The 27,647-nt window shown below is 49.5% G+C and overlaps 1 protein-coding gene across 5 annotated transcripts; it reads right to left on the minus strand.

Annotated features, from left to right (window-relative positions):
* Positions 1-27,516, minus strand: POGZ (pogo transposable element derived with ZNF domain). 5 transcript variants are annotated; one of them, XM_042837510.1, is made up of 18 exons: positions 27,454-27,516; positions 20,300-20,424; positions 12,151-12,326; positions 11,473-11,581; positions 10,708-10,887; positions 9,642-9,848; positions 8,975-9,084; positions 8,297-8,631; positions 7,609-7,763; positions 7,284-7,384; positions 6,685-6,831; positions 5,735-5,869; positions 5,233-5,402; positions 4,528-4,668; positions 3,986-4,045; positions 3,578-3,690; positions 2,848-2,872; positions 1-2,733 (listed from the first exon to the last, which is right to left on the minus strand). In XM_042837510.1, exons 2-18 carry the CDS (start codon positions 20,421-20,423, stop codon positions 1,161-1,163), a joined length of 3,861 nt encoding a protein of 1,286 aa, XP_042693444.1. In that variant the 5' UTR covers position 20,424; positions 27,454-27,516; the 3' UTR covers positions 1-1,160. The 5 variants fall into 5 exon arrangements, with proteins under 5 accessions (XP_042693444.1, XP_042693443.1, XP_042693440.1 ...); XM_042837509.1 differs by having other exon boundaries at positions 5,735-5,866; positions 10,594-10,887; XM_042837506.1 differs by having other exon boundaries at positions 10,594-10,887.
* Between the last annotated feature and the right edge of the window lie 131 nt (positions 27,517-27,647).

The following is a 27,647-nucleotide window of genomic DNA, read 5'->3' on the forward strand; positions in this document are numbered from 1 at the left end:
TTTATAAATCCATTTCCCTGGTTTTATTAAATGTTCCACGTATGTACATTTTAAAGATGAACCATTTACAGGTCTGCACATGCTGCCTCCTGCTTTCCTTAGGTCATAGGGCAGGTTCACAAAACCTCTATGGAAACAGAAAGGTGCAGGTGCTTCCGAATTCTGTATGTCAAAATGCTTCCGCTTATACCGTAATACATACAATTAAAAAACCCTCAAACATGCAAATTGTAGAAAAATTTAAGCTGGCAGTGAAAAATAAAAACAAACGTCTTCTTTTTGTGCATGTCACAGTTTGTTTCGTTAAATCAGATTTCTAATGCTAAGGAACGTAGTGTCTGATGCCACTGCTTAAAGCACGTTTATCAACTACTCGTCGTTAATCAACGCTTAATGGTCCATACATTTAACTCCCATCTACAGGGGAAGACCAAGGCAGCCTCGGCTTCCCTCCTCCATCTGCACTCTCGGGACTCTTTGGAGCGCGGTGCTGCCGGTGGCTCCCATGGAGGACTGACCCGACCCGACCGCGCAGCAGCGCCGGGGCTCCACAACCATCGCCGGCGTTGCGCAGGCAAAACGCTTCCGCTTGTGCTCGGATCCCGCGTCCCAGCTCACAAGCCAAGGAATTACTCTTTAAAAGAAAACAAAATTAAAAAGAAAGAAAAAGCAAACCAAACCCAACTCGCAAGGGCCAACTGTAGGAGGTTCACACGCTAAAGCAATCGTTCATACCTAAATTCAGCACAGAAACCTAAAGCTCCGGGTCAAGTGTTAAAAAAAAACAACCTGTGTTAAGACATCCAAAAGGTTTATATACCGGTTCGTCAGCTACATCTGTTCTCCTTTCTTTAGAAATGGTCACATTGACAATGTATAATTCAAAACATTTCTGCACAATAAAAACAGAAAACTATGATACAGTGAGGTAAAGAAAACGCAAAAATATTCACCCACAATATATTTTCAGAAAATACCAACACAGTGATTTTTCTTTAAAAAAGCACAAAACTTATAAATGAACAGCATAAATGGCTATTTATCTGAGTGATCGCCTACAAATTTCCTAAACCCACAAATCCACAGGGAAGTGTAATGGTCTCATCCAACATTTATTGAAAAAACAACCCTTTCCAGATCACCAGCTCGCAGATCAGTGCTCAGATTTCCATCAGATCCAACTCGGCGTCTTCGAAGCCGTAAAACGACTCAGTCTCGCTCTCCCCCTCGAAGAGCTGGTGCAGGATCTCGGGGTCGGCGCACTCCTCGTTCTGGGGCTGATCCTCTCCCTCCGCCGCCTCCTGCGGCTGCTGCTCCTCGCCCAACTTCAGCTGCTCCTCCAGCGCCGCGATCAGCTCCTCCTGCATGTCGGCGTTGCGCGTGGCCGAGTTGGCCGTGCCGTCCGGCCCCGGCAGCACGCTGGCCACCAGGAAGGACTGCTGCACGAGTTCAGGAGAGTCACTGATGACCTCCAGCACCTCCGCCAGCCAGCACAAAACCAACTGGAGAAGGATGTCCGAATCGCACGTGGAGTCCGCCATCTCCTTGGCCTGCTCTTTCCACTTTTTATGCAAGAAATTTTTCACAGTCCTTTTTATACAAACATCCAGGGGTTGGATTTTGGAGCTGCAGCCGGCGGGCACGACAGCCGGGAGAGTGCTGGAAGCACTCAGCAGGGACAGTACCTCCTCCGAGAGGTGCGTTCGGTGGCAATCCAGCACCAGCATGCCCTTGCTGTTCTGGCACTCGGTGTGCTTCTGCCACACTCGCGATGCCCACAGCTCCATGACTTCGTCGTCGCTGTAGCCGTTCTCCTTCGCTTCCAGTATGATGGATTCAGGCACGTTGGCGGGCTGCTGGACGTGACCTCTGTAGAAGACCAACGTGGGGAGAACGCTCCCGTCGGCGAGGATGGTGAGGACCACGTCGCACCAGGGCTCGCCAGTCCCCACCGTCTGCAGAGCGTTCTCCTTCTTGTCGTCGCTGCTCAGCACCTCCACGTCGAGGAAGAGGGAGATCTCATCGATGGCCGCGATCATGGAGAGGGGCAGGTCCTGCGTGTGGATCTGCCGCTGCACGAACTCGATGAAGCAGCTGGCGTTGTCCTCCACCTCTTTGGGGAGCGCGTGGGCCACCGCCCTCCGCGCATGCATGCTGAGGTTGTGCCGCAGCATGAACCGCACGGCCCACTCGTAGGAGATCTTGAAGCCGCCCTCCAGGGAGCGGCCGAGCTTCGTGGCCTTCTGGAAGAGCGTCTCCTCGTTGACGGGGAGTTGCTGCTCCCGCTGAGTGAGCACCCACTCCGCCAGCTTCTCCTCGGCCTCCAAGCTCAGGTATTTGCCCTCCGACAGCGACGCCAAGTTCTCCTCTTGGAAAGCCTGGAACCTCCGGAGCCAGCGCTTGATGCGCCGCTGCGGGTTCCGGAAGTGCTCGGCCGCCTGCTCGGTGCTGCAGCACAACGCAAACAGAACCACCCGCAGCTTCTTCACCGACAGCTGCTCCTTTCTGCTTGCAGCTTCCGCCTCCTTCATTGGCTGCTCGTCTTCCTGAGCATCGATATTCAAACACTCTTCCTCCTGGCAGAGCAGGGGCCGGGTGTGGGCTGCCAGTGCCATTTCGGGCTCCAGGTCATCCTTCGCGGGTAACACGGACTTAGTTTTCACAGTAGCAGCTTTACTGGGGGAATAGGCAGGGCACGTGTTCTTCATGCTTCTGTCCTGGGGCTGGATGTGCCTTGGGGAGAGAACACAGTGCCTTCTTAAAACCAAGGAAATGAAACCGCAGGGGGAAAACAAGCAACCGACCTCCAGACTGAACAGATGACAGGAGAGTTCACAAAGAGTTTACCTGGAATGTGATATCCAAGTAGGCCCTGCAGAAAAAGACAAAGACGGTTGCGGCTTTGCAAACAAGCAGGAAGTCAGTGCAAACACACAGCGCTCTCGCAGAGATAAGGCTCAGGCATCCCCATCTGCTGCAAGAACCCGACGCTCATTCAACCCCTTCCCCAACAGGTCTTGCACCCACATCCAAACCAATGAGAACTGCCCGCTAGCAGCACCAAAACCCCACGGAAACCCAAACCCATCAGAAATAAACACCGGGAATTTGCTTAGGAAAGCTCAACTTCGGCCAGATGCTGTAGGCAGTGACCTTCAGTTTTGCAAATTGCACGAATGGCAACAAATGGTTGGAGCAGCAGCTCCGGGCCCCATTCAAAGCCCAACATCAGCAGCTGCTCCAGGCCTCTTGGTGTCACAAAGGTACAATGATGTCTCAAAGGAACAGAGCAGCTCTCTGAAGCCCTCTGCATTGTTCCTTCCTGGGAATATCTCCTGAGACCTAAGATACACGGCTGAGCTCAGGCTGACAGCCTCACTGGAGACTTAGCTCTCATCTCCATAACAATTGCAACACATTCAGCAACTACAGAAGATCCCCAAGCTGCATTTCACTGATGCTCAGCAGTCAGTGAGTGCTGGGACAAACGGCTGCGTTTGAGCTGGGCTCCAGGAACTCATGCATTACATCTTTCACTAATTATTCCAACTCTTCTGCTCCTTTTCCAAACTCCTACCTCGGAAAATAATGTTGCTGAACTCGTGTGATGGGTTGAAGACCAAATGCTTGGCCATCACATCACCCTCCGACGACGCAAAGAGGCAGGAGGAGCAGCACAGCTTCACACCACTGTACAACAAGAAGAAAGTGAGCTCCGTACCAACGTTAAGCTATTACAAGAGGTGCGTGCCCACATCAGGGAGAAAACATCACCCTTGAGCACTGCAGTGTCCCCTCCCTAAGGAACTGACCTCCCTCTGGAAGGCAGCGGTGGTTGCCTTCACTTGATCTACGTTGCTGCATTGCAAATATTAAGTAGTGCTTCTTAAGAAGCAGATGTGAAAGTAAAGAACAGGACAGATCAGGAAATGAACGCACACCGGATCCCCGGGTGATTAAATTGAGAGGACAAGTCTTCCCTTACCAGGCAGTGTAGTTCTTGAACAAAGCCAAGTATTTTGGACTCTTCCTGGGAACGTGGTTGCTGTATGACAAAAGGGTTAATGAAACGTCAGAATTGTTCCAGATATCTGAAGGTTATAAAGCCATATGAAATCTGGCATGTTTACAAAGACAGACCCAACCCTGGCTTCAATCCTCCTATTTTGTCTTGTATTTAAAGAAGCAAAAATGCTAAAAATTTTTTGCTAAAAAAGCAAAAATGGGGTCTAACAAAGGTCCTGTACAAGCTTATAAAACCACAGCATAACTTCTTTTCATTTACTTTTTAATGGTATTTTTCATGTGAATATGGGACTTTAGCAAGAAATCCTAGAAGCACGGAACAACGAGCTTGCAGGACGCATGCTGTTAGCCACGGATCCTTCAGCTCTCACACCCAGTTTTCCCATCTTATCCCAAAGCCGTCGCCCACATCTGTGCAGACACAGAACGCGCACCTTACAGACCAGGCACTGGTGTGGAACCCCTTTGTGGGACGCCACGACACTCAGCCATCACACCTACTTGATCATGTGGTTGGCGTAGGCTCGGGAGCAGCACGTGCTGTAGCGGCACAGCGAGCAGTGGACGTAGGTGGGGAAGTGGTTCGGGAAGTCGGGGATCTCAAAGCTGCACTCCAGGCAGGTCTGCCTGCCCAGGACGCTCCTGAGAAGAGAGGGAAGTGGCCGTCAGTGGGAAAGGCATCTGCAGCTACAGCCACCATCAGCACACACATTTAGGGACACGTGTCAGCTTCCTGAAGTTAAACTGGTCTCGTCCTGCACCAAAGCTTTTGGGTGCCTCAGTGTCAGGCTCAATGCCTCCCGCATCACAATGGAGTGGATAATAAATGAAAATAAATGAAGACAAAGAGGCATGGCACAGGGTGGGCAGAAAGCCCTTTGGAGATGGAGTCTCACTGTTTCTGTCAAATTGCCCACCTAATTAATCATCACAGAATAGCTTAAGATTGGAGGAGCCCCCAAAGATCATCAGTTCCAACAACCCCTGCCATGTGCAACCCCCTGCCACAGGGAATTCTGCCTTTCAGTTTCATCTGAAGAGCTTTCGTAACATGCTTTAATGTTGTTTTGTGGGAAGCTAGATTCTCCTGGCATAACATTTCCTTGGCAACCAGCGAGACACAGACCAGCCATCGCTGCAGCACAACAAGAGCCACCACATTGCCCTGAAAATCTCTGCAATTTGAAACTGAGCAACGAGTCTGACATTTTTTTGACGGCTCTCTTCTGGACGCTCCTCTGGACAGGTGGATACAGGAAGATGGGCTGTGGGTCAGCAGAGGAGAGCGGCGCGGCGTCCTGCCCAGCACTCTGCCCCATGTCGTTCGAAGAGATGGGCACCGTCCGGGGCTGTCCTCGTGATGCTCTGATTGTCACCTGCATAGAACAGAGCACTCTTACAGCACAAGGGCAGAAGCGAGCTATCTCAGTTCAGACTCCTCTTGGGGCAGGTTGGGGCACTTAAGGGAATAAACGGGTCTACGACACAACTCGTTCCACCCAGAGCAGGACAGAAGGCTTGAGCCTGTTTGCACCGAACAGAAGGCATCCAGTCAACAAGTTGAGGCACCTTCAATTGTAGATGCCTTGGCTGGGCCAGCAAATGTGATGTACTGGATGCAGATGAGGCAAACATCTCTTCTGCCCACACCCATAAAGACACCATGGATGTCTCCCAAGGAACCAGGATTGACACTGGGGTTTCTTACCTTGGTTCCAGGCTTCAATCCTTCCAACTGTTTGGGCTTTCGGAACGTTTTGTGATGCTGCAGCTTGTGTTCAATTTTATCCTTAGCAAACAGGAATTGGAGTCTGCACTTGTTGCAATGATAAACACTCTTCTTCTAAAGCAAATGCAAACGAAACACATTCTGTGTCAGAGGAACAGGACCCACAGCAAGCAGGTTGTTTTGCTTTTTAAAAAACAGAAGAAAAGTAGCACTATTCCCTCCTATAACCAAAGCTAGTCCCAATTTTTTAGAGCCTGAAAGGGCTACCGGCACAGCACTCCCTTCCCACTGACCCCATCTCACTATTTTTGCATATTTTTTAATTAAAAAAGCAGTACTTGACTTAGGAGGAAACATTCGTTCCAAGCTTGCCTTGCCTTTGCCTCCTCCAGAAGCCAATGGAGGGCTTTGGGGCAAATAAATGCAGGCACGTGGTAAGCAGGCCACACTTCTGCATTCTGCAAGCACGCTCCAGCTACACCCACATCAAATATGTTGTCAATACCACCAGCACACATGGAAACAGAACGCTCAGCTACCAGGCCGATTTGCATTTGCATGTGTACAGCATTATTTATTTATTACCTGAAGAAAAAAGTTAAACCCCCAATGAACACAGAGCTGCCAGTTCACCACCACACGAAGCACACACACAGCCCAGCAAAAACGCATTTCTTTCTGTGCTGCTCCTAAAGGAGCAGTGCCTCTTCTCTGCAGCACAACCCCTGTGAAACATCCAGAATGACAGCGTGCAAATTGCATTTGTTACAGAGTGAACACAGCTTCCACCAAAACCCCTCTTTCAAACAGGTTTTCTCTCCTTTCTTCTCTTTTCTCCTTTCCTCTCCTCTTTCACTTGAACCCCGTCCCAGCACCTCCCCGCGTGCCCGCGACGAATCTCTGCAGACAGGCGAGGACAGACACAGTACCTGGTGCCTCATGAAGTGCTGCTGGAAGGCGTTGCCGTTCTTGAAGACCTTCAGGCAGTAGGGGCAGAGCAGGTGCCGCGTGTCCTCGTGGATCATTCGGAAGTGGCTGTCCACCTCTGAGTACAGCGACGAGCGGTACTGGCACACCTGCAGGTGTGGGCAGAAACAGTGCTGAAAGAACCTCAGGATGCAGCTCCACCGCTGCAGGATGGGGATCCAGTGGCACCGTGCAGATCCCCAGCGACGATCAGCGGGGTTTTGGAACCAGGTTCCAAAGAACTTTCTCATTCCATTAGTGAGGCGCCGAACTGGGCAGAGCAGTCAGAGCAGCTTGGGGAAACTGACTGAAACCTCTCACAAAAGAAAGGGGTCACAATTCAAACTCCAGATCCATGAGGAAAAGGAAGAGACAGTCGATGCGACACAGTTGGAATATTAAAAATCATTTTCTAGGGCCTTTCTTTTGGAGGGACAGCGCCGGGCCCCTGGGTGGAGATGTTATGTTCAGAATCCAGCACAAACCTCCTGACGACAAAAGGTGTCGCAAAGCCTCACCTCCACCAGAATGACACCCCCTTTTTTAAAATGGCTTTTAGTACCTGGCAAACATAGGGCATTTCCCCCGGCTTGTGCGTGTCTTTCATGTGCTGCAGGAACATCGGCTCGCTCTCAAATGCCCATTCACAAATCTTGCACTTTGCTGCAAAAGAAAAAAAGAAAAGAAAAAGCAGCTAACAGCTGGAGGTCAACAAAGACAACAAGGCAAAACACACCACCGCTTACACCAAGTTCCCCTGAACAAGAGTTCCTTAAAGAAATCATTACTACTCTTTTTTTGTTAAGGTACTAATCTTAACAGCTTGGCTATTAACCTAAGACAAAAACCCTCTCAAACCCAGAACTACAGCAGCAAAACCAGCTTACTTGTTGACTCATAGGGACTGTGGACGTTCTCTAAGTGGCACTGGAGCTGAAACGGAGTGGAGAACTGCCTGTAGCAGTGCTGGCAGATGGTGTGCACGTCCACCTCTCCGTTCTGCTGGTCCAGTTCCACGTGGTGCTTCATGTGGTTCATAAATCTTATGAACAGAAAGGGTGTGAGCAGAAATCCACACATTTTGCACCTGTAGTCCTGGCAGCACTAGGAATGCTACACCAGGAGTTTTTTTAACACATTTTATCATTACTTTTAAGGGCCCAAAAGATTGAATGATAAAACCAAAGTAACCTTCGACTCAAAAGAGCACTGAGGAGGTTCCTTCTCACTCTTCCCAACACCAGCACACAAATCCCCTATCCAGCAACCCCCTGTTCTGTAACTCCGGAAGTTACAGAGGAGATGTTGTAGTACAGCGCTCTGGAGCACTTCTGACCCCAACCACTATTCTTCTCTTCCACTCTTCTCCTCCAGCTTTCCGTTCTTCTTATCCATTCTACCTTTCCCTGACCCACTGTGTGATGACAGACGAATCTCCTCGCTCTCCTGCTTCGGCTCAAAGCACACCCACACAAGGGACACCTGGGACACTGCTGCTCCCACCTCATTTTCACTCCTGCAGATCTGAGGCACCCAGAACACCGCAGCCTTCTTGTGGCCTGCTGCATCCCTTACCGTATGTTGTTCTTTAGCCTCTTGGTGCAGTGTGGACACCGGAACGAAGTCGGAACCTTGGGGAAGTTCAGCAGCTGGCTCACTTTGCCACCGTCTCTGCCATAGTAGAAGTCATCCACCAACATGATGAGCTTACTTTGGGACGAGTCAACCACGCCTTCACTTGGCTCTGGAGCTTTAGCAGGTGGGGACAGTGCAGGGATAGGAGTGGAAGAGGGTGGGGAAGCAACAGCTGTGTTTTTTTCTGGAGATGGAGGCTTTGCAGATTGGATATTTGGTTCAGAATCGAGAGATTTTCTTTTCTTGAGGAATTCCACCATTTCAGGGCAGCAGTACTAAAAGACAAAAAAAAGAAAAATAAAAGCCACACATTCAGAAATATCCAGGAAGAACTACTGATGCTAATAAGGGCAAACAGGCAAAGGCTAACCAGGACTAAAAGGAGGCAGGTACACTCCAGGAAACTCTGAAGGAAAAAATAAAGCAGATTTAACATTCACATCTCTGCTTGCTGTCAGTAGGATTGAAAAACAATCCTGGCACCAGCAGGACATCCAATTGAGGTCCTGACATCCTGAAGGATGCTGTGGACTTTACAAAGGCTCTCCTTTGCTATTTTCTTCCCTTTCACACAACCCCTGATCCAGGAAAACTGCTCATCCCAGAGCGGTTACTTACGCACATATGTCCTCTTAAAGCTTCGGTGACTCGGAACTGAGCATCGCACCGTGGGCAGACCTTCCTGCCACCATCTTGCAAGTCAAAGGTGGGGATTGGAGATGAACTGACTGTAGCAGGAGGGAGAAAAACACCACAACACAAAACAAAAAGAAAATCGTTACTTGTCTCAGGTCCAGGATGCAAACTCCCCACAATCTGTATGCTGAAACACACCCTTGTATCTTTAATGTGGAGTATCTCAACATTACACTAATTAAAAACAAAAGGCTCAACTAATCTTTCCTTCTTTGGCCATTTCACACTTCAGTTTATAACCCTCTTCCTCTCCATCACCTTCACCCCTACCTGTACACAGAAACTCAGCACAGATGACACAAAATGTGCATTCAAAGAACCACAGGACTCTGAGACTCCTTAAGGAGGTGATGGAACAGCAGCCAGGATTTGGTTCTTTCCCCTCCTCGTGCAGAGTGCAACGGCTGTGTGCGTTTCCATTATGCACATCAATAATTTTGAATGGAAAATAATGTATGCAAGCAATAACAAATGAAATACGGCCACTGGATAAAAAGTGACACACGGATGACAAAGATTCAGGAATGAATGGGAAAGCTTTTCGAGTGCCCATGGAAACAATGAGATCTCAGCAGTTTCATCACCACACCTTTCAACGACGATGACGACGACGACGATTCCGACACGCTGGATCTCTGGGAGCCATGCACCGGGCTGCTGTTGGACACCACCATCGGGCCAGGGCTCTGCCCCAGCGAGGGAACAGTGTTCAGGGTGTTCACCAGCTTGGCAACCTCGTTGCTGTTCTCACCAGTCACTCCGGGTCTCTTCACGGTCACAAAGCTCGCGATGCTCACTGCCAAAGGCGGATAACAGAGGAGCATTAATAAGAACTGGTAAGAGCTGATGCACTGGGTGAAGCCTGCCCCCACTTGCATGTCTCTTGTCTTGCTCTTCTACCTTTCATCTTCTACCAGCCATCGATTCTGTCCAGCAAAGCGAAGGGGAATGATCGGGCAAGTAAATTTCCCTTCCAGATCATGCTCTAAGACACGAGCCATTCCCTACAGTGGACTGAACAAGATACTGATGGTCACAAAACCACTTGTACTTCTTTCCTACATGCAGCTGTAGGCAATGAAGGCCACTTAAAGGTAGAAACAAAGTGAAACTTGCTGCATGAAGAAATATATATTTTTTTTAAGTTGTCTGTTGCTATTTTTGAGCGATCCTATCGCTCATGAACTCAGCGTTAAAAAAAAAAAGCCCTGCTCCTAGTTTCTGCTAGTTGTCTGCTCATTATCTTTGAAAATCACAAGCGATTAACAAACAGTACTTTCCCCTTTTGGGGACTTCTAACTGATGGTCTCAGAACATCCTCCAAAACACGAAATCTAAGGGATTCTCAAAGCAAACTGGGCACTATGACACGATGCTCGTTGTCGTCCAGGCTGGTAAGGAGATGAAGCATGAGTCAGTGCCCAAAGCAAAAATAGAACCCAGGAGCTCTGACTCAACTTCTGCGTTTCAGCTCTAAGCTGCATGTTTGAAAAGCAAATTACAGACAGCGTTACGAGTCCCCTTGCTTCTCCAAGTCTTACCTAATTTGGGGTTAGTAGCTTGACTGGACTGCCCTGGCTGCTGCACAGTTAACTGTCCCAGAGGTGTTGGCTGCGTTGCAGTAGGAGTTGTGGAGGTGCTGGGAGAGGACTTACTTTGCTGTTGTGACTGGGACTGCGGCACTGTGCTCCTGATGGTGAGCGTGGCCGGAATGACCGTAGTGAAAGTGTTGGTGGTGGGTCGGACCGGCATGGTCGTACCTGGTCTCACCTGGGCCACCTGGGAGAACACCTGAGGAACGCCAACTGCTGGTTTGACAAACTGCGTACCTGGGGCTTCAAACAGAAATGAATAAAGGGAGGTCAAATCAACAAAGTCCTTCCCTTGCCCAGGGTAAGATCTGTTTTCTAACACTTGGAGCCAAGCTCCCCAAATTCCCACTCATTTCAGTGAAAGTTTTACAAGTTCAGCACCTAAATTTTCTTTCCCAAACAGCATGAATTGAACACGAATCAGAGCACATTGAACCATTACCACTGGAAAAGACCTCCAAGACCAACAAGTCCAACCCCAACCCATCTCCACTAAACCACATCCCCACATGCCACACCTCTCAAGACTCTGTGTGATTTTGAAAGAAGTTACAATGTTCTGTGAGGCAGGCACTCCTTCCACTTGAAAGACCCCCATCTGCCCAGTGGTTTATTATTGCTGCCAAAGGGTCCACTCTCAGCTGCACACAACTGGCAGAATTGGAGCAACTAATACACACATTTCATCAACTACAGAACTGGAAAAGCCCTTTCTCTAGAGCTCCAAGGTTTGCATTTCAGCTGCATATTTCAAATATGTAATATCTGTCCTTGGTACTCAGTAAAGAAAGATGACAGAAGCATGGCTTGGATCGTTTCAGTCCTTACCTGGGACGAGGGTGATGGGTCTGACTGTCTGACCCTGCTGCACATTCAGAACGATTCCCACTTGATTCATGGTGTTTTGCACAGGCCGCACGTTCCGCACAGGAAATCCCTGCATTCAAACAGTAATCACTGACATACCAAAAACACACCAAGCACATTCAATTTGAGGTTTCTACCCTACAAAAACAACCAAACAAAAATAATCAAAACCACAAATGAAACAAAAAAACCGCTAATCTAAAGAGCACCCCCCAGCACTATCATCTATGGGATCAACTGAATCAAGGCCATACTGTTTGCAGGCAGCACCTTACCCAACAGCAGGACCTCCTTCCTACTGATTTACAGCCTCTACTCTGACCTCTCCTTCCCTAAGCACCTACTGAAGTCTTCTCCCAGCTCAATTTGAAATGCTGTACTCGCAGCAGCAGTTTTTTCCTGAGATAGGTAAATTCTCTGCTTTGTGGAATCACAGAACTATTTGACTTGGAAGAGACCCTTAAAGGACACCTTGTCCAATTCCTCTGCAACGAACAGGGCACCCACAGCTCCATCAGACACTTAGAGCCTGGTACAGCCCAACCCTGAATGTCCTCGTTGGCTGAAATCTGTAAGGATGAGCGCATCAGACCTTCCTTCCCAGCCTGCATGCAGGAGTGGGGCTGCAAGGGCACCCACCTGGGTGGTGATGAAGATGGGCTGGCTGGTCACCGGGGAGTTCGTGACGTGGTTGGCATTCTGCATGATCTGCACGGGTCTTAACACTGGCTGGGTCACCATGGTGCCCAGACCCGAGCTTGGGTTCTGGGTGAGGATCAGGGGCTGCCCGCCTTGCTGAACAAGAGGGTTGCCGGCTGGAAGAAACACAGAGATAGAGCAAAAGTTGTATTTGTCAATGAAAAAAGCTTCTGCAGAACTGGAATGACTTTTTCAGAGCACGCTTTAAAAGTAAACTTGTGAAACTATCAGACCCTTCTATCTGCTGCGTTAAAACTCCCTTCTGAGCTGCCTAAGAACAAGGTGATCAAAACTCTTTGCTCCGAGCAACCTCAGAGATTGATTATCCTGGCTCTGCACGCCCTTTGAACACAACCACAGCAGCTAAAGAAAATATTTTTTTAGTCTCATTAACTATTAAGCACAAATTCACCTGCTGGCAGATACTGGGAAAATTTATGCTCAACCACTCACTCCAGCCCCTGGTGCAACGCTGTGCAAGTTTGTGAAGAGCATTGCCAATCCCAGGCAGCTCGGTGCCAATTAACCAGCACCAGAAGGACACACGAGTTCTGAACCCCCTAAAGCCATGTCCAGCATCCTCCGACTTGAAGAGGACTGCAGCACTGAACTTCCACGAGGCACCAGACATGCTTCAACACCACAATTACAGAACACGTGACAACATCGGGCTCCCACCGAAATCATAATACATGTTGTACGAACATCTCAGAGTGGCTTAAGTGCTTTTTCTCTTAATTTGAGTGACGTGCCCTGATTGAAACTCAACTCCAAACATCCCATGTCCACCACTAGAGCCACCCGACTCCCCATTACCTACAGACAAAAAGCATCCCACAGCTCTCTGCACTGCCAGCTGTTTGGGTCAAGCCTCCCATGACGGAGATCTGCCTCAACTATTTTCCATGATGAGCTGCAACCACAGAGCCACAGAACGTCGTGAGTTGGAAGGGCCCGCCAAGATCACGGAGTGAAAAACAAACCATGCTTCTTCTGATACCGCTCTGCCTTATAACATTTTCCTTACGAATCCCAGAACCTCTGCACGTTTGCCCAAGGGACTTTGTGGCCCATGATCACCCTAAAGAAAATCCATATAGTTGGGTCCCTCTGTTTCCAGCAGCTCATTATTGTTGTCCGCATCCTCCAGCCAAGATCCCATTTGTTCCACAGGCTCTCACTTGCCAACCAGAAGAAATATTTGCACAGGATGAGGAAATCCAAAGCCTGGAATACGGCCCAGTTACTTCTGGGGGCACCAAATGTGGCACCAAAGCAACAGCTGGGAGGATTTCTCGTCTACTGGCAGCGCTCACTGACAACTGAGCACTGGGGAAGTGATAAAAGGAAGGGAAGATGAAGAAGGACATATGCTAGGGAAAGGAGGCAAAATGGTCTACAGACACCAAAGCACTCATCCAGAAAACCAAAGAACCACACAGTCATAGAATACTCCAAGCTGGAAGACCACTGAGGCCAACTCCTGGCTCCACAAAGCACTACCCAAAAATCAGAGCTCACACACAGCAACAGATCTGCATAGATAAAACACAACACATTTTCTAAATATCATGTGGGAGGGATAATAATAATAATAATAATAAAATAATAATAAAAATTCAGGCCATTATTATTTTGAACAACCCAGAAAATGGACACAATACTTAATAGGGCTTCAGCTCCTTCTTCCTCTGCACCATTCTACCTCTTGGCATAAAGCTCTTCCACATATTCATATTTACCCAACTCAAACCATAGTAAGGAACATCAAAGGGATTCTTATAGGGGAATAATAATGTCTAGGTTTTAAAAGTGTATGATTTATTATTTTTTAAAGACCATTACTACTATAATTCATGTCTTGAGGGCAAAGGGCTTCCATACTGGAAGGGGAAAACCACACAGGAATCTTCCGACTGCGCATTTCATAGAATCAGAGCACAGCTGGGTTGTGAAGGACCTTAAAGATCATAGAACCATGGAGTCACAGCACAGTCTGGGCTGGAAGGGACCCTAAAGCTCACAGAACCAAAGCACAGCAGCACGGTTGGGACAGAAGGCTCCTCACAGCCCCAGCCCCACCCCTGCCACGGTCTGGCTGCCCCCCACCTGCTCAGGCTGCCCAGGACCCCATCCACGGCTTTGCGCAGCACCAGGGATGGGGCCCCCACCGCTCTGCGCAGCTGTGCCAAAGGACTGGAATCATTACTCAGCGCTTACGAGACGGAAAGAGCATCCAGACTGTTTCAGAGACACAAAATGGTCCAACACCACTGAAACTGCTGATGTTAAAAGAGAATGTTTCCTATGCAAATGTGGAAATCCAGGAAAAGACCTGCTGCGTGCCAAAACATTCTGACCCACAGCCAACACAGCTTCTTTTAAATGAAGATGCTCTGCACTGACAGTCTGGATGCTGCCGACTGGCACTCCTCAGCAGGGATCCAAACACTTCCATGAAGCTTACACCACGCAGAAGCAGCCTATCCTGCACCATTTGCTTCTTTAGGGTCAGAAGCAACGAGCGCAAACTCAGTGCTGCTGTCTGAGCTCCAGGGTCCAAGTGAAAAGGATGATGCGATTCCAGCATTCACTGTTTTTGTAAGGAAAGGTCTCGGAGGAGGGATGGAGAGGAGGGAATTGGAACCAGAGGACAGTGGGTTTGGCAACCTTTGTAATCCCTTCACAACGCTCCTGAAAATCATCTAGGAAGACTTGCGCTCATTTAACAAAAGACAGCTTTGGCTTTCAGTCAATTTAAAGCAAAGAGTGGTTGACAAGGATGCTCTGATCAAGTCAGTCTGGTGATCTGGACCCCTTTCCCTGAGTATGGACCTGCCACATTGTTCTCTCCAGAAACGCTGCCCTTCATCAAGCAGTTCCTCTACACAACTCCTTTTATTGTAGCCAGGAAGGATACAGCTGTATGCCCAATTTTCTGTAGGCTCTCATTAGTGAGGATGACAAATCTGGAGCAGTGCATCCGAGAGCATCAGTGCTCCTCTCAGATTGCTTCCACGGAGATCCACGAGGCTTCCGCAGGTCCTGGAACACCTAGAGCTCACACAGATGTGCATAGATTCACTACTTCACCTCAGGGGAACGAGAAGATCACGGCAGAAATCAGCTGAGGAAGAACAAGTTACATTCTTCTCTTTCTCCTACGGCCTCTCACGTATTCCATCCTCCAGGCAGCTCCTGGGAATGGTTTATTTTGCTCCTTTGAGGGGAGCGAAGCCAGCTGATGAAATAAGCTTCTGATTGAAGCAAGTTTCAATGCCTCTTGAGCTCCAGCAGCTCGGGTCCATCCCACAGCCTTCTGGGGCACAGCCTTTCCCTGACACCCAACTTCACAGCAGCACAACCTCCCTTAGAAGGACACCAAAGCCTTCTCAGAACCACCCATGAGTGAGACTGGGGCTGCAATGCAGCACCCGCCAGGCCAAGGCTCCTTCTGGCAACACAGTGCGGATGCAGATGGTGATTAAACCAGATGAAGGTTCTTTGCTTCCCATCTAACCCAACTTAACCTCACACTGCCCCGCATTCACCGCACGGTCCGTGGAAGCGCAGAGTTTCCTTCCATCATTTCTGCATTTCCAGGATCAAAAGCACTTTCTGATTCCTGCAAAAGGAATTGCAGGAATGTAAGCTGTATTGTTATCTGATGGTGGAATTATTAGAAAGGAGTCATGCTGTCAGGGGGACATGCAGCAGGGCTCCCATCTCATTTTCTTGTCAACAACAGTGCTGTTCTGGATACTGGGGCAGTGTAACAACAGAGACACACACCAGCGAGCTGTGCACACACACAGAATGTAGCAAACTGGTTTGAGTGGGAAAAGGCACAGCTAACAGCACACAGCGGAAATTAGGAAAAGGAAAAATTAGGCCGAGCGTCACTTCAAATATATTTAGCTTTCACTGTTTTTTTCCTTTTATGTCCCAGTAATTTGAGACATTTTAAAACTAATCTGCAGGGAACAAATCTGAAGATGAAATTCAGGAAGATGGAAAAAGATTAGCTAAAAGAGACTTCTGCCTCCAGTGAGGAAATCTTCCTTCTTGACTTTTGGATGTGGGACCATTCCCATCCAGCCCGCTGCTCTGGTCGCCCAGAAGAGCTGCTGGTCTGACACAGAGCCATTAAGGTTGAGAAAGGCCTCTCGGGTCACCAAGTCCAGCAGCCAACCCAAGCTACCATGCCCACCTACAGAACTGTTAAGGCTGGAAAAGACCTCTGAGATGCCCAAGCACAACCCCAACCCATCCCACCATGGCCACTGACCATGCTCCCAATCTTGGTCGCCTCCAGGGACAGCGGCTCCACCTCCCTGCTCCAATGCATCGCCACTTTTGGAGAGAAGAAATATTTCCTAATATCCTACCCGAACCTCTGCACTGTTGAGCAGTACAGCACGCTGCAGGGACATTTGGGTGCATGTTTGTCGCCGTATGGTCAGTCAGTTTGGGAGTTAGATATTTAGGATGCAGGAGGATGCTGTGGTTTAAGAAAGCAATAAATGTTAGGGCTCCAGGCTGGCTCACAGTGATTTACATCCTGGAGGGGAAAAGCAAAACAAAGCCTAACAAAACCTTACACTGAGAGAATGGGTAGATTTAATGGGCCTTTTTCAGCCCTAGCTTGTAAGTCTTCTTAATTAACGTAAAACAAAATGCAAGATGACAGCCATGAGCATAAAAAAACAGACTGCCCAAAGCCGGGACAGCTCAGACACAGCCCACGGCTCTGCAGTCAAAGTGAGGCTGTGGGGGATGTGACCCCTGGTTACTGGGCCAGCATGGGCTGCAGAAGGGACCAATGCCCCCAGGGCACTTGGCCACCCCAAATCCTCACTGGCAGAAAGCCAGCAAGGATTCCCTGCAGGACAGGAGATGGCAGCAGCTCAGAGAACACGGAGCTCTGAAAGAAAAAGCCACATTGCAGGCTGAAGAGTTGTGTTTGTGTTGGTCCCAAAGACCTCCAAGATCATCAAGTCCAACCATCAACCATCAACACCATACTCACAGTATCATTAATGATGGAAAAGACCTCTAGGATCAGTCCAGCCACCAACTCATCCCCATCAAGCCTACCCAATCCTAGAATCATTAAGGCTGGAAAAGACCCCCAAGATTTCCAAGTCCAACCATCAGCCCACCACCACTCACAGGATCCATCCTCTGCTGCATGGATACCATCAAAAGGAGGATTAATTCCACCAGCAAGCTGAAGTGCTCCACAAAGATTCACAACCAAGCGTGTTTCCCTGCTTTACCCTGCAGAATCTCAGTGTCTATCACCAAACCGAGGGCAAAGCTGTGCATTCCTGCGTGTTTTCCCACAGCCTATCAGCACCACGTTCCTCCTGCCAGTCTGCAGCAGATAAGAACAACGCAGAGCCAACCCACAGCGCCAACCTCAGCTTGAGACAAACGGCTCCAAGATGCAGAACATTTTGTCTCAGCAGCACAACCAGAGCAGGCCTGGCTCTGCAGCCCCAAGTTCTGTGCATCTGCAAAGCAACGCTGCCTCAGGGCTGCAAAGGTCACTGCCCTCCCTCCTCCCTTCCGAAGCAAACCAATGCACACCTCTGAGGTCTGCAGGCATTTCCAGTTGCATCCCTGCCCATACCTTTAATTAATGATTAAAGACCACAGGTGTTACCTCTCCAACTATTTCTGACCGCAACTCAGAATACAATTATCAATAAGATGAACACAAATAGCCTGTGATTCCACTTCTCCAGCACAGAGTAAAGGGATAAATTGCAGCATGGCTGGGTTGGAAGGGACCTTAAAGATCACAGACCACGCAGGCATCGTCACTCAGTGCACAGCAAGGGACGGAGGAAGGAAGATGGAATCAACACCACTTGTTTTCCTTTCCCACCTTTCCTCACTACAGATTCGAGGTAGATGCTGGATCTCCAAATTGGCTTCCTAAGCCAAGAGCTTATTGTGACTCCTTTGAAACAGCAAAAAATAAAGGAAAAAAGAAAAATTCTTAAGATTTCTGTGATTCTGCCTAATCCTTCTGAATCTAAGAGGTGCAGGAATCCAATCTGGATGGGTCTTTGTCACAAATTCCACCGGTTTTACAGGATCCAGGAGTCATTCGGATAGCAGATCCCATGGAAAGCCAATTCCATCAGCAAGATCCTTGAACTTTACTAGAGTACTCAAATGTTGCAGTGATAAACAAAATATCTGCTAACGATGTATTTTAGTAGCCATGCACATTTTTCCTCTTTGTTTAAGCGGTAATCTAACTGGCACACTGCTATCACCAGGTCTTTGTTAATTGTAACAGATTTAAACACCTGTCTCCATTCACTTCTATTAGTAGAGCTATGAAATATCCATCACTAGTGCACTACATGGTGACACCTCGTGCGCTCGCAGCGCCAGGCACTCTGAAGACATTTCCAAGAGGGGCTCTGAGCATCATCTGACACCGATGCGCTTCTCATTACTTGTGTCTGATCAAATTTTACTAACAATGAAGTGGTGACTTTTAAGTGAGTCTGACAAGCAGATCTACACATCCCAAAGGAACTTAAAGACACTTTCCATCTCAGCACTGAGTTATGCACAGAGGTTGCTTAAGCTGCCTCTGAACTGAAGCCACAAAACCCTTTCACAACTAAAGAAATGGAATTATTCACCTTGGAACTTGGTCAGCACAGCAGTTAGAACACATTACTCATGCAAACACATCTCAGTGCAGCACGGTGGCCATGAGCAGTCATTGTTTTTAATTCTTACCTTGCCTTTCTCTTTACAAACATCCTCCTACCTTACCAGCTCCAAACACCCTTTGTCAAAGCAAGCTCCTCACAGACCTTTCCCTGTATGAAGGCCAGAAGCAGGAGCTGACAGCAGTCAGCAAACCCTCCATAAGCTCACCTCCAATTAGCAGCTCCAATTAGCAGCCAGCTCTCCAAAGCCCCAGGTGCCAAATCCTTCCACAAACACAGTAAGTTAGCAGCCAAACGTTAACAACACCAACCTCCAGGAATGCTTCCATGGCACTGCACACTGGATCACTGCAGGACCACGAGACACGTGGAACCCCAGGCCTACAACAAGATGGCCCCATTTCTTCTTCTAGATATTAGGCTGACGCACGCTTAACCTCAACTAAAAGAGCAAGAAAAAGTAATTCCAGGGGCTAAACAAAAGCCTAACTTATTACATGGGTCAGTCAACTTCACCCACACGCTTCTCTAGGGTAAGTGTTCTTTTCACCATGCACCAGACCCAAGTACTTGGGAAGAACCAAAGGGACAGTAGCATGTTTTTTCTTAATGACAGTCATGCTTTAATTCCTAAATCGTAAAACGTTAATTGTTGAGTTTTAATTTGTACAAAATAGGTGCAATAGCCCAACTCAAGGCACTGATACCAACAGCAATCCGACAGCGCTGCTCTCACACTTTACTCAGAGCTCCTTACAGAGTTATCATCTTCTGGAAAACAAAGCCTCCACGCCCCCAATTACTGCTCTGCACGTCTGACACAGCCAGCAGATAACGATGTTTGCTGACCTGCACATTAAACACAAACTTTGAACATCAAAGCCAAGCATCTTTCCATTTACAGAAAACAGGTGACAGTAAAAGAATGGAACCGATTACCCCAAATAATGGGCTAAAGAAGGAACAATGATCAAGCTTCAATCTCACTGCCGTGACTATGTAAGTTAAGACAGAGGAAACACAATTACCCACTGAATCCTTGTCAACCTCACCCACTTCAGAACTGCTAGGAGGACCTGAAAGAGTCGCTGCTGGGTGCTGACACCTCCTGAAGCACCCTGTACAATGAGAAGCAACGCCCTGCTCTTCTTTTATCAATTCTGCAGCACTTTGGCCACATGGCATGAATCTCCCCCCAGGTTTCTGCACCTCCTGAAACCTCACTCCTGCACAGCTGGAACAAGAGCTCAAAAATGGGCATTTATTACATTGTTAACAGGATTCGTAGCTATCAAATGCAACTACTTACTGGATAGACATAACCAATCACTGCCATTTCCCCTTAATACCCAGAGCTGGAATAATTCCGGACTAAAATAGTTAATTACCCGTAGTAGTTTTATCGACCGAGTTATAATCCTCAACCACAGAATCTTCAATCACATCACTGATCTTCTGCCATGGCTCCAGCTCCTCCTCCTCACATTCCATAAAAAGGTCCGTGTCCGCCATCCTGCAGAAAAAAGAAAACCCTTTATGGGATAACTGCATTTTGTCAGGCAGCAAAAGCTTTATTGTAAGTACGACTCTAACAACAGAATTATTATTTTCAGGAAATTCAGCGATCTTTGCCTAGCAAGCCTTTGGTTTTAACTTAAAACTGGAGCGCTTTCGCCTCTCCTCTTGCATGACAAAACCAACTTACCGGCTTCAAAAGGAGAATCCACTGTCCCAACCGCAGAACCTTAAAATAAGTGAGGAACTGGGGTAAATAATCACGGCTTTTATTCTGTTCATGGTTCTGAGCACTCTAAGATTACTGCCAATACACAAAGGAGACCAAATATCCGACCACAACCTCTAAGTCTGCTCCAACCCAACCCTGGGTGGGCGCACCACTGCCAGTGCAGGGCATCACAACCCTCAGCACTTCTTGCCATGCTCTCCAGGCCTTCCCAGTTTGTTGGTACTTCTGAGCCCACTGTGCACCAAACAGGTTTTCTGGATCTGCCTGCAGCGACAGTCAGGTGTTTTCTGCTGGGGTTGCAGCCAAGTCAGACATCACTGAAATATAGACCTGAATGCACTTGAAGTTAAGGGTTCCTTCAGACATTCCAACCACCCAGTCAGAATTACACCCACAGTTCACAGTTATCAACAGCCTCCAGTGCCCTGCAGGTGGAACGAGATCTGGGCTGGAAACAAGGACCGAGTGTTCAAACTGAAGAGCAGAAAATCCACGCTAGCCCCAAGAAAAGCTTCCAGCACAGCCCAGGGGCCACGGGGCTCCAGCCCTGGATCCCTAAGAAAAGACAGATGGGCAAAAAGAGGCGCACGCAGCATCGAGTGAGAGCAGTGCCCTCCTGGGGACACTGAAGGACCCGTCTTGGTATGAATTACACCCCTGTTAGCAGGCAGTTCTGCACTTCAGCTAACAGCAAGGACACTCTGCTTGGGGAAACAATTCAAAACTGACAGCCATTAGCTCTTGTGAATACACAGAACACCCCTAACCCAGGAGAGGCCACCTCACCCCAACGTACCCAAATCTCTGCTGATCAGCACAGTGTGAGCACAACGTTTCACATTGGGCATTTCACGTGCCCAGAATTCCCGTGATCCATGAGCCAAAAAGAAGAGCCAACAGAAGAAAACATGCCGGTCTCTCATCAAACGAAGTTCATTCTACTACAAAAAATCACAACTCGCTGTCATAATCCCAAGGAGCAATTAACCACGTGCACTGCACGGCGCTCAGAAAGGCTCTCACTCTGCACGTCATCCGGCACCTCAAAGACATCTCCGGCTCCTTTTACCCACTGCAGTTTTGTTATTAGGAAGAGGAAAAGCACTAATGGCATTTTAAGGGTAGGAAGCAGGAATTGAGCCGTGAAAGGCTCTACAACAAGTGAAATAAAACTCCCGATGCTCAGCCCTCACCCACTGCACCAAACACAAATTTCCTCCTGTTTAAGACAAAAGAAAAACAACACAAAAGAGGCAGAAATTATTTCTGGCTGACAAACGAGATGGGAACAGCCTCCAGAAATGCAGCTCCGAAATGGGGGTTTGTGCACAAATCTGCTACAGGGGAGGCAAGAACCAAAGGAGCCACATCTCCCCTCTGCCCGTTAACTTCTGTTTAATTACAAAATCTTATCAAACCCGGCAGCATCTCCTAGGAGATGGACGCGCTGATCTCCAACGCTGACCGACCCACGATACATATTTATGGTTTTCTGTATTCCTGCTCTGCAGAAACCTCCAGAATCAAAACCGTGGTGGGGAATCTCCTCGCACAAAGCTTCTCCTCCTGCAAAAGGCGACACTGACAGCAGGAGCCGCTCCTTACGGCACGGCCACGGGGATGGGCAGCTCCAGACAGGATAAATAACCCCATCTATTAATTAAAGCGCACACAAATGTCTCCGCAGGAAGGTTAGGGAGGCTTTGCGCAGATTGGGAGAAATATATTATTCAGCAGCTCGTAATTATTCAGAAGATGCAAAGACAAAATGCTAAAGAGGCTGTAGTTACACGAATCTTCTGACACCAACTTGCATTATGCGCAGATATTTCATCTGTTCTATCAACCGAACCAAGAAAATGTCTCCTCTCTTCTATAATGCAACAGCTTTGTTTTTCAGAGCTTTGATCTCGAATATTTCGGGATGTAAGAAGCCTTTGCTCAGTAAAATGATTAATCCCAATGATAAATGCTCCACGTTTAGCTCTTCAGCACACAGTTGGCAGATGTGCAGCTGAAAATACGGATGCCAAAGAAAAAAAGAGTGAAAAAAATGACAAAGCGCGGAGAAATCGAGCCTCGCAGAAAGGTGCTTCCCCTCCCTTGGGTTGGAACCGCCAGTCTCAGCCCCACACAAACACCAGCAGGACTGCAGGACACACATCCTTCATTTCCATCAGCTGTGGTTTGTGCTCATTGTCGCCACACAAGGGGGAAAAGCCAACAGCCATCACACTCCTGAGGCTGATCACAGCAGCTGATCGGAGCGATTGCCATTGGCAGGGGAAATCCAGCAGCGCTGAATCGTTACAGATTTCCCCACCCTAAGGGAGAAATCCTCGTCTCCAATGCCTCCTTCAATAGTAATAATAAAAATCCTAGCCAATGGTAATTTCAGCTGAGACTGGGAATCTGGTCTGAGATCCAATGATCTCATTATCAGTGAACGCTCTCACGTGGTTGGAAAGGTATCAGACAGCCCTGACTGGGGGCTGCTCTTGGATTCCCAGCACCCAACAACTGGAAAGAGACGACAAACCTCACACAGGGCACCGCTGCACAGCATCGCCAGCTCCCAAGCTTCCAAAACACAGAAATAAACCAAACAAGCACTAAATCCACCTCAGCGAGGTGGCAAACAAAGCATCCAGCTTCCATCCCACGGGTTTCAACTCAGGGGATTCACCTCCCAGCAGCGTGAGCAGGGAGGATCAGGTGGGAGCGTTTCCCATTACCTGTGGGTAGCAGGTTGTGCTCAGAGCCGCACAGCTGCATCCCATTGAAGCCATCTCCAAAGGATGTGTGTCTGCATTTACAGCTTCATTCACAGCTTGATTTATCTGACACAAACAAACAAGTTATGACATACTATGTTGGGTACACACACACCACTTTTAAAAAGGACTTCAAATTAATGCCTCCTTCAGAATTCACATGATGGGACGCGCTATTCTTGCTCTACGAGCTTCACTTTCTAAGGCTTTTAATTAAAAAAAAAAAAAGAGAAAAAGAAGTATAAATACATCCGTACTTGTCAGGGCACCACTGGTGGCCCAATTTCTGCTTACTGGGTGAAGCCATCTGCAGCACACGCAGCCCCGAGGGCACGCCGGCAGGTCAGGAACAAGAGCATCCTGCCTCACACAGGTGAGGAGGTGAAGCAGAAAGAGGAGCTTTGCTCAGTGGGAACCAGCAGGAGGGGTGGGCTGTTACCAGAGGGGCAGGGGCTGCCGCCACAACAGCCTGCCTTCCCAGCACTGAGTTAACACAACCGCTGCACAGCTCTGCTCCAAAGTTTTGGGAGCAGCGAAGGATGCGGGCACGTCAGTGCTGCTCTGCGCTCTGGGTTGGTTGCGCTGCCTTCGCTGAGATAGGAACAAACTCGTGTTCAAGCACATCTGTACTCCACGCACCACATGGAGTCATTCACAGCATTAACACTGCAGGATGCAGCCGGTCTCACAAGAAGTCCAACTTACAGCTCTGTGTGCGATTGTACAGAACCACCACGGCACAAACGCTGTTCAACCACTGCAGAACGAACCACTGGAGAGACAGCCAAAGGAGCAGGAGGGGCCTGCCACTGCGGGACAGCTTGGCTTGGAAGGGAGCTGAAAGACCATTCTGTTCCAGCTCCCCGCTGTGCATCTGACATGAATTTAGGACCTAAAAGCACCTGAGCAATCAGAGCCAACCAAGCGGCAGCACACAGCACTACCAAGCAAGCACCCAACAGTCTCAGCCACCTCCAGCGCAGCACCCACCGCTGACCGAGGAAATTATGGGATGGTTCACGGACCTGACAGGACGCCACGCATCTCCCGGCACTGCATTTCAGCACAGGTGACTCACAGAGCCCCACAGGCAGCACTGCAGGGGCTGGGGACAGAGCCGGCCCGGGGAAGCCAGAAACATCATCCCTGCGATCCACCCCACAGGGGATGGGAGCTCTGCAACGGCTGCTTGCAGGAAAGGGCTGCAAGACGGGGGCACGGGGAGCGCAGCTGGGGCAAAGCGCATCCCTGTGCGCTGAGCCGCACGAATGTGGCACAGCTGTGCTGCACTGAGCTCTGTGCATCAGCTGCAGCCCAGGAAATCCCAGCTCAGCACCAAACTTTTTTCAACTCCTTGCCAGAGGTTTGTCAGGCTTTACGCCAGCCTGGATTTGCTAGTGAAGGTTTAATTGCAGCGCGGTTCAAACGCTATCAACGTATCAATCCTTTCCCCCAACTCCCTAAGGAAAAATATCAGTGAGAAAAATACATATTAAGAATTAATTGACCCTTCAATTTTCCTCACCGCTTGCTATAAAACAACCTTCATGCTGAGGGTCCGGAGAAGAAAATCTAAAACGTAAAATCGAGGATCTGCTCCTAAGAGACCTACAGACGAGCTGGAGATGACTCAACACACTGCAAGGTAGAAATTAATACATAAACCAACTTCCGAGTGCCCGCTGCTCTCCATTTTGTCCAACCTTGGTGGACGTGCAGGCTCAACACAATTCCTGTCTTATTACTTTTCTCACTCACTTTTAATAATGCTCATATAGAAATACTCAATGGCAAGGAACGCACCTTCACTTTTTAAGAACCCGACGAGGTTACATTAAATGCAAATGAATCCTGTGATAAAGGTTCCTGCTGTCAAGACACGCCGCGATCCCTTCCCTGAAGAAAAGATAATGTTCTTCGGTGGCTCTTAATGAATAACTGGCACAGCTTCGAGCTGATATAATCTCAGTGATGAAAATGTTGGATGATGTTTTCATTAGTGTTTATTTGGCCATTCATCATGAGCAACACCTCTGAAAGAAGGGAGCAGGTGGAGGCTGGGCAGCCAATCCTTCACACTGAGGTGAATCCGCTCTGCGCTCTGCTGGGTACCCAACTTCGTCCACAGCCATATTAAATTTGCTATGAATGCCTTCATTTAAAGTCCTCTGTATTTTATTAAAGGCTTTGATGTGTGTGATGCTACTAATTAAAATCTACTATTACACTCAATTTTAATGATTGTTATCTACCTTAAAGTTGGAAGTGCTGAGTGATGAAAACAAACCGCTTTCTGCTATGTGTCTCTGCAGCTCTGCTGAACATTTGGGACATATTTTGTGACCACGGTACTACCCTGAAGCTGCTTCTGGAGCCCACCAGCTGTCTGCAGCTCCATTCCTGCAAATGGCAAGGAGCGTGGGGCAGGTCTGTCAGAACGAAGGCAGTCGCTGGTCCTTTGACAGTCTCCAAGCAGCTGTGGGATCGTGCACACAAATAACACAGCCATATATATATCCACAACACGGTGCCATCTGTGAGCAACACGTGCAGAACCCCTGGCCCAGACAGAGCTCAGCGCTGCGGGACAGCCCCACTTCTGCTATTAGGCACAATACGACTGCAGATAAAATTATACCCAGGCATGGCATAAACTTCCCATCTGCAGCAACCTCAAACCATCAGCACACAGCAAGGCTCAGTGCAGGGAAGATGCAGAATTCCTATTTCCCCACAAAGCCTCTCCTAAAAGAAGAAACATCCCCAAACCTCTACCCCCATGTCAACCTGCATGCTCTCCCCCATTTCACCATGGGTGACAACTGCTACCACAGCCAGGCTGATAAAACTAATGCGATGCATTTTGTTGTGTGACATGAGTTTTGTGCAGGGCAGTGCAAGCCTGCACACATTTTGTGACGCAGCACGGAGTGGGGCAGAGGATGCAGAGCTGGGTTGTCCCACTGCAGCCACCAGGCTTCTCTGGGACTGAAAGGCAGCACCACAGCGTGGTGTTGAGTAAAACAGTGCAAGCAGCTCAAAAGCAAACACCCAGAGTCAGCAGGTGCAGCCAGGAGAAGTGTGGGACCAGACAGACTTGGAATGGGTTGTGTCAGAGGGGAGCCCTTAGCCAATAGCTCAGGTTGGAAGGGATCTCATAACAAATGGGTTGGGAGGGCTCGAGTTGGGTTGTGTTGGAAGCGACCACTTTGTGACCAGGCTGGAAGGGATCCCTCAGCAAACAGCTCGAGTCAAGAGGATTCCCATAGAGAATGGATTGGGTTGCAAGGTACTGCTTAGCAAAGGGGTTGGATGGGAACTTCCAGACCCCTCAGCGAACGGCGTGGACTGAAAGGCTTGGTCTGGCGGCTGCGTTGGACTAGAAGGGCCCCTCCTGCAGCCCCGCACTGCCGTGCCCGCAGCCCCGAGCTCGGTCACCACGGGCACAGCGCAGGGGCGCTCCGTGTCACCGACAGCCACGGACACAAAGCAGCGCTCAGCACCGCCCCGCGCCCGGGGGGAGCTCCGCGGGGACGGCGCAGACCGGAGGGCCGCGACCCCCATCGATACCACTGAGCGCCGGGGGGCGGGGAGGGGCCGAAGGCCGCAGCGGGGCTCGGGGGGGCGCGGGGCCTTCGGGAGGGGCCTCTGGGCACGGAGCGCGGCCCCCGCCAGGGCTGAGAGCGTCGCTCCTGGGAGAAAGGCAGAAAAAATAACCCCGGTGCCAACATGGCCGCCCACCGACGTGGGGGGGGCGGGGGGGCTCCGGGGGGGCGCGCGGGGCGGAGGGATCGGGGCCGCATCACCGCGGGGGGTGTAAGAGGATCCCTCCGCCCCGCGGCACGGCGGCTCCTCCCCCCGCCCCCCCCATTCCTCCCCCGCTTTGTGTGCACCCCTCTTACCCCCCTCCCCCCATCCCCGGGCGGTTGGAGCCGGTTCACCCCCGACTCCCCCCGATCCCTCCGCCCACGGCACATAACGGACCGCGGCCTCCTCCTCCCACCCCCCGCCCGGCTCTCACCTTCCCCGCTCCGCGCGGTCCCTCAGCCCCGGGAGCGCAGCGCAGGTGGCATCGGGCGGCGGGCGGAGGGCCGGGGGGGGCGGGAGGAGGAGGAGCCGCCGCGGGGGGATACACGCGGAGCCGCCGCACTCCACACACACACACACACACACACACACACACACAAAAAGGGGACCGGGCGGCGGAGGGAGACG

The sequence above is a fragment of the Centrocercus urophasianus genome, unplaced genomic scaffold, assembly GCF_019232065.1.
Source record: "Centrocercus urophasianus isolate 14NV4802_14NV808 unplaced genomic scaffold, USGS_Curo_1.0 seq_72, whole genome shotgun sequence".
NCBI classification, from domain to species: domain Eukaryota; kingdom Metazoa; phylum Chordata; class Aves; order Galliformes; family Phasianidae; genus Centrocercus; species Centrocercus urophasianus.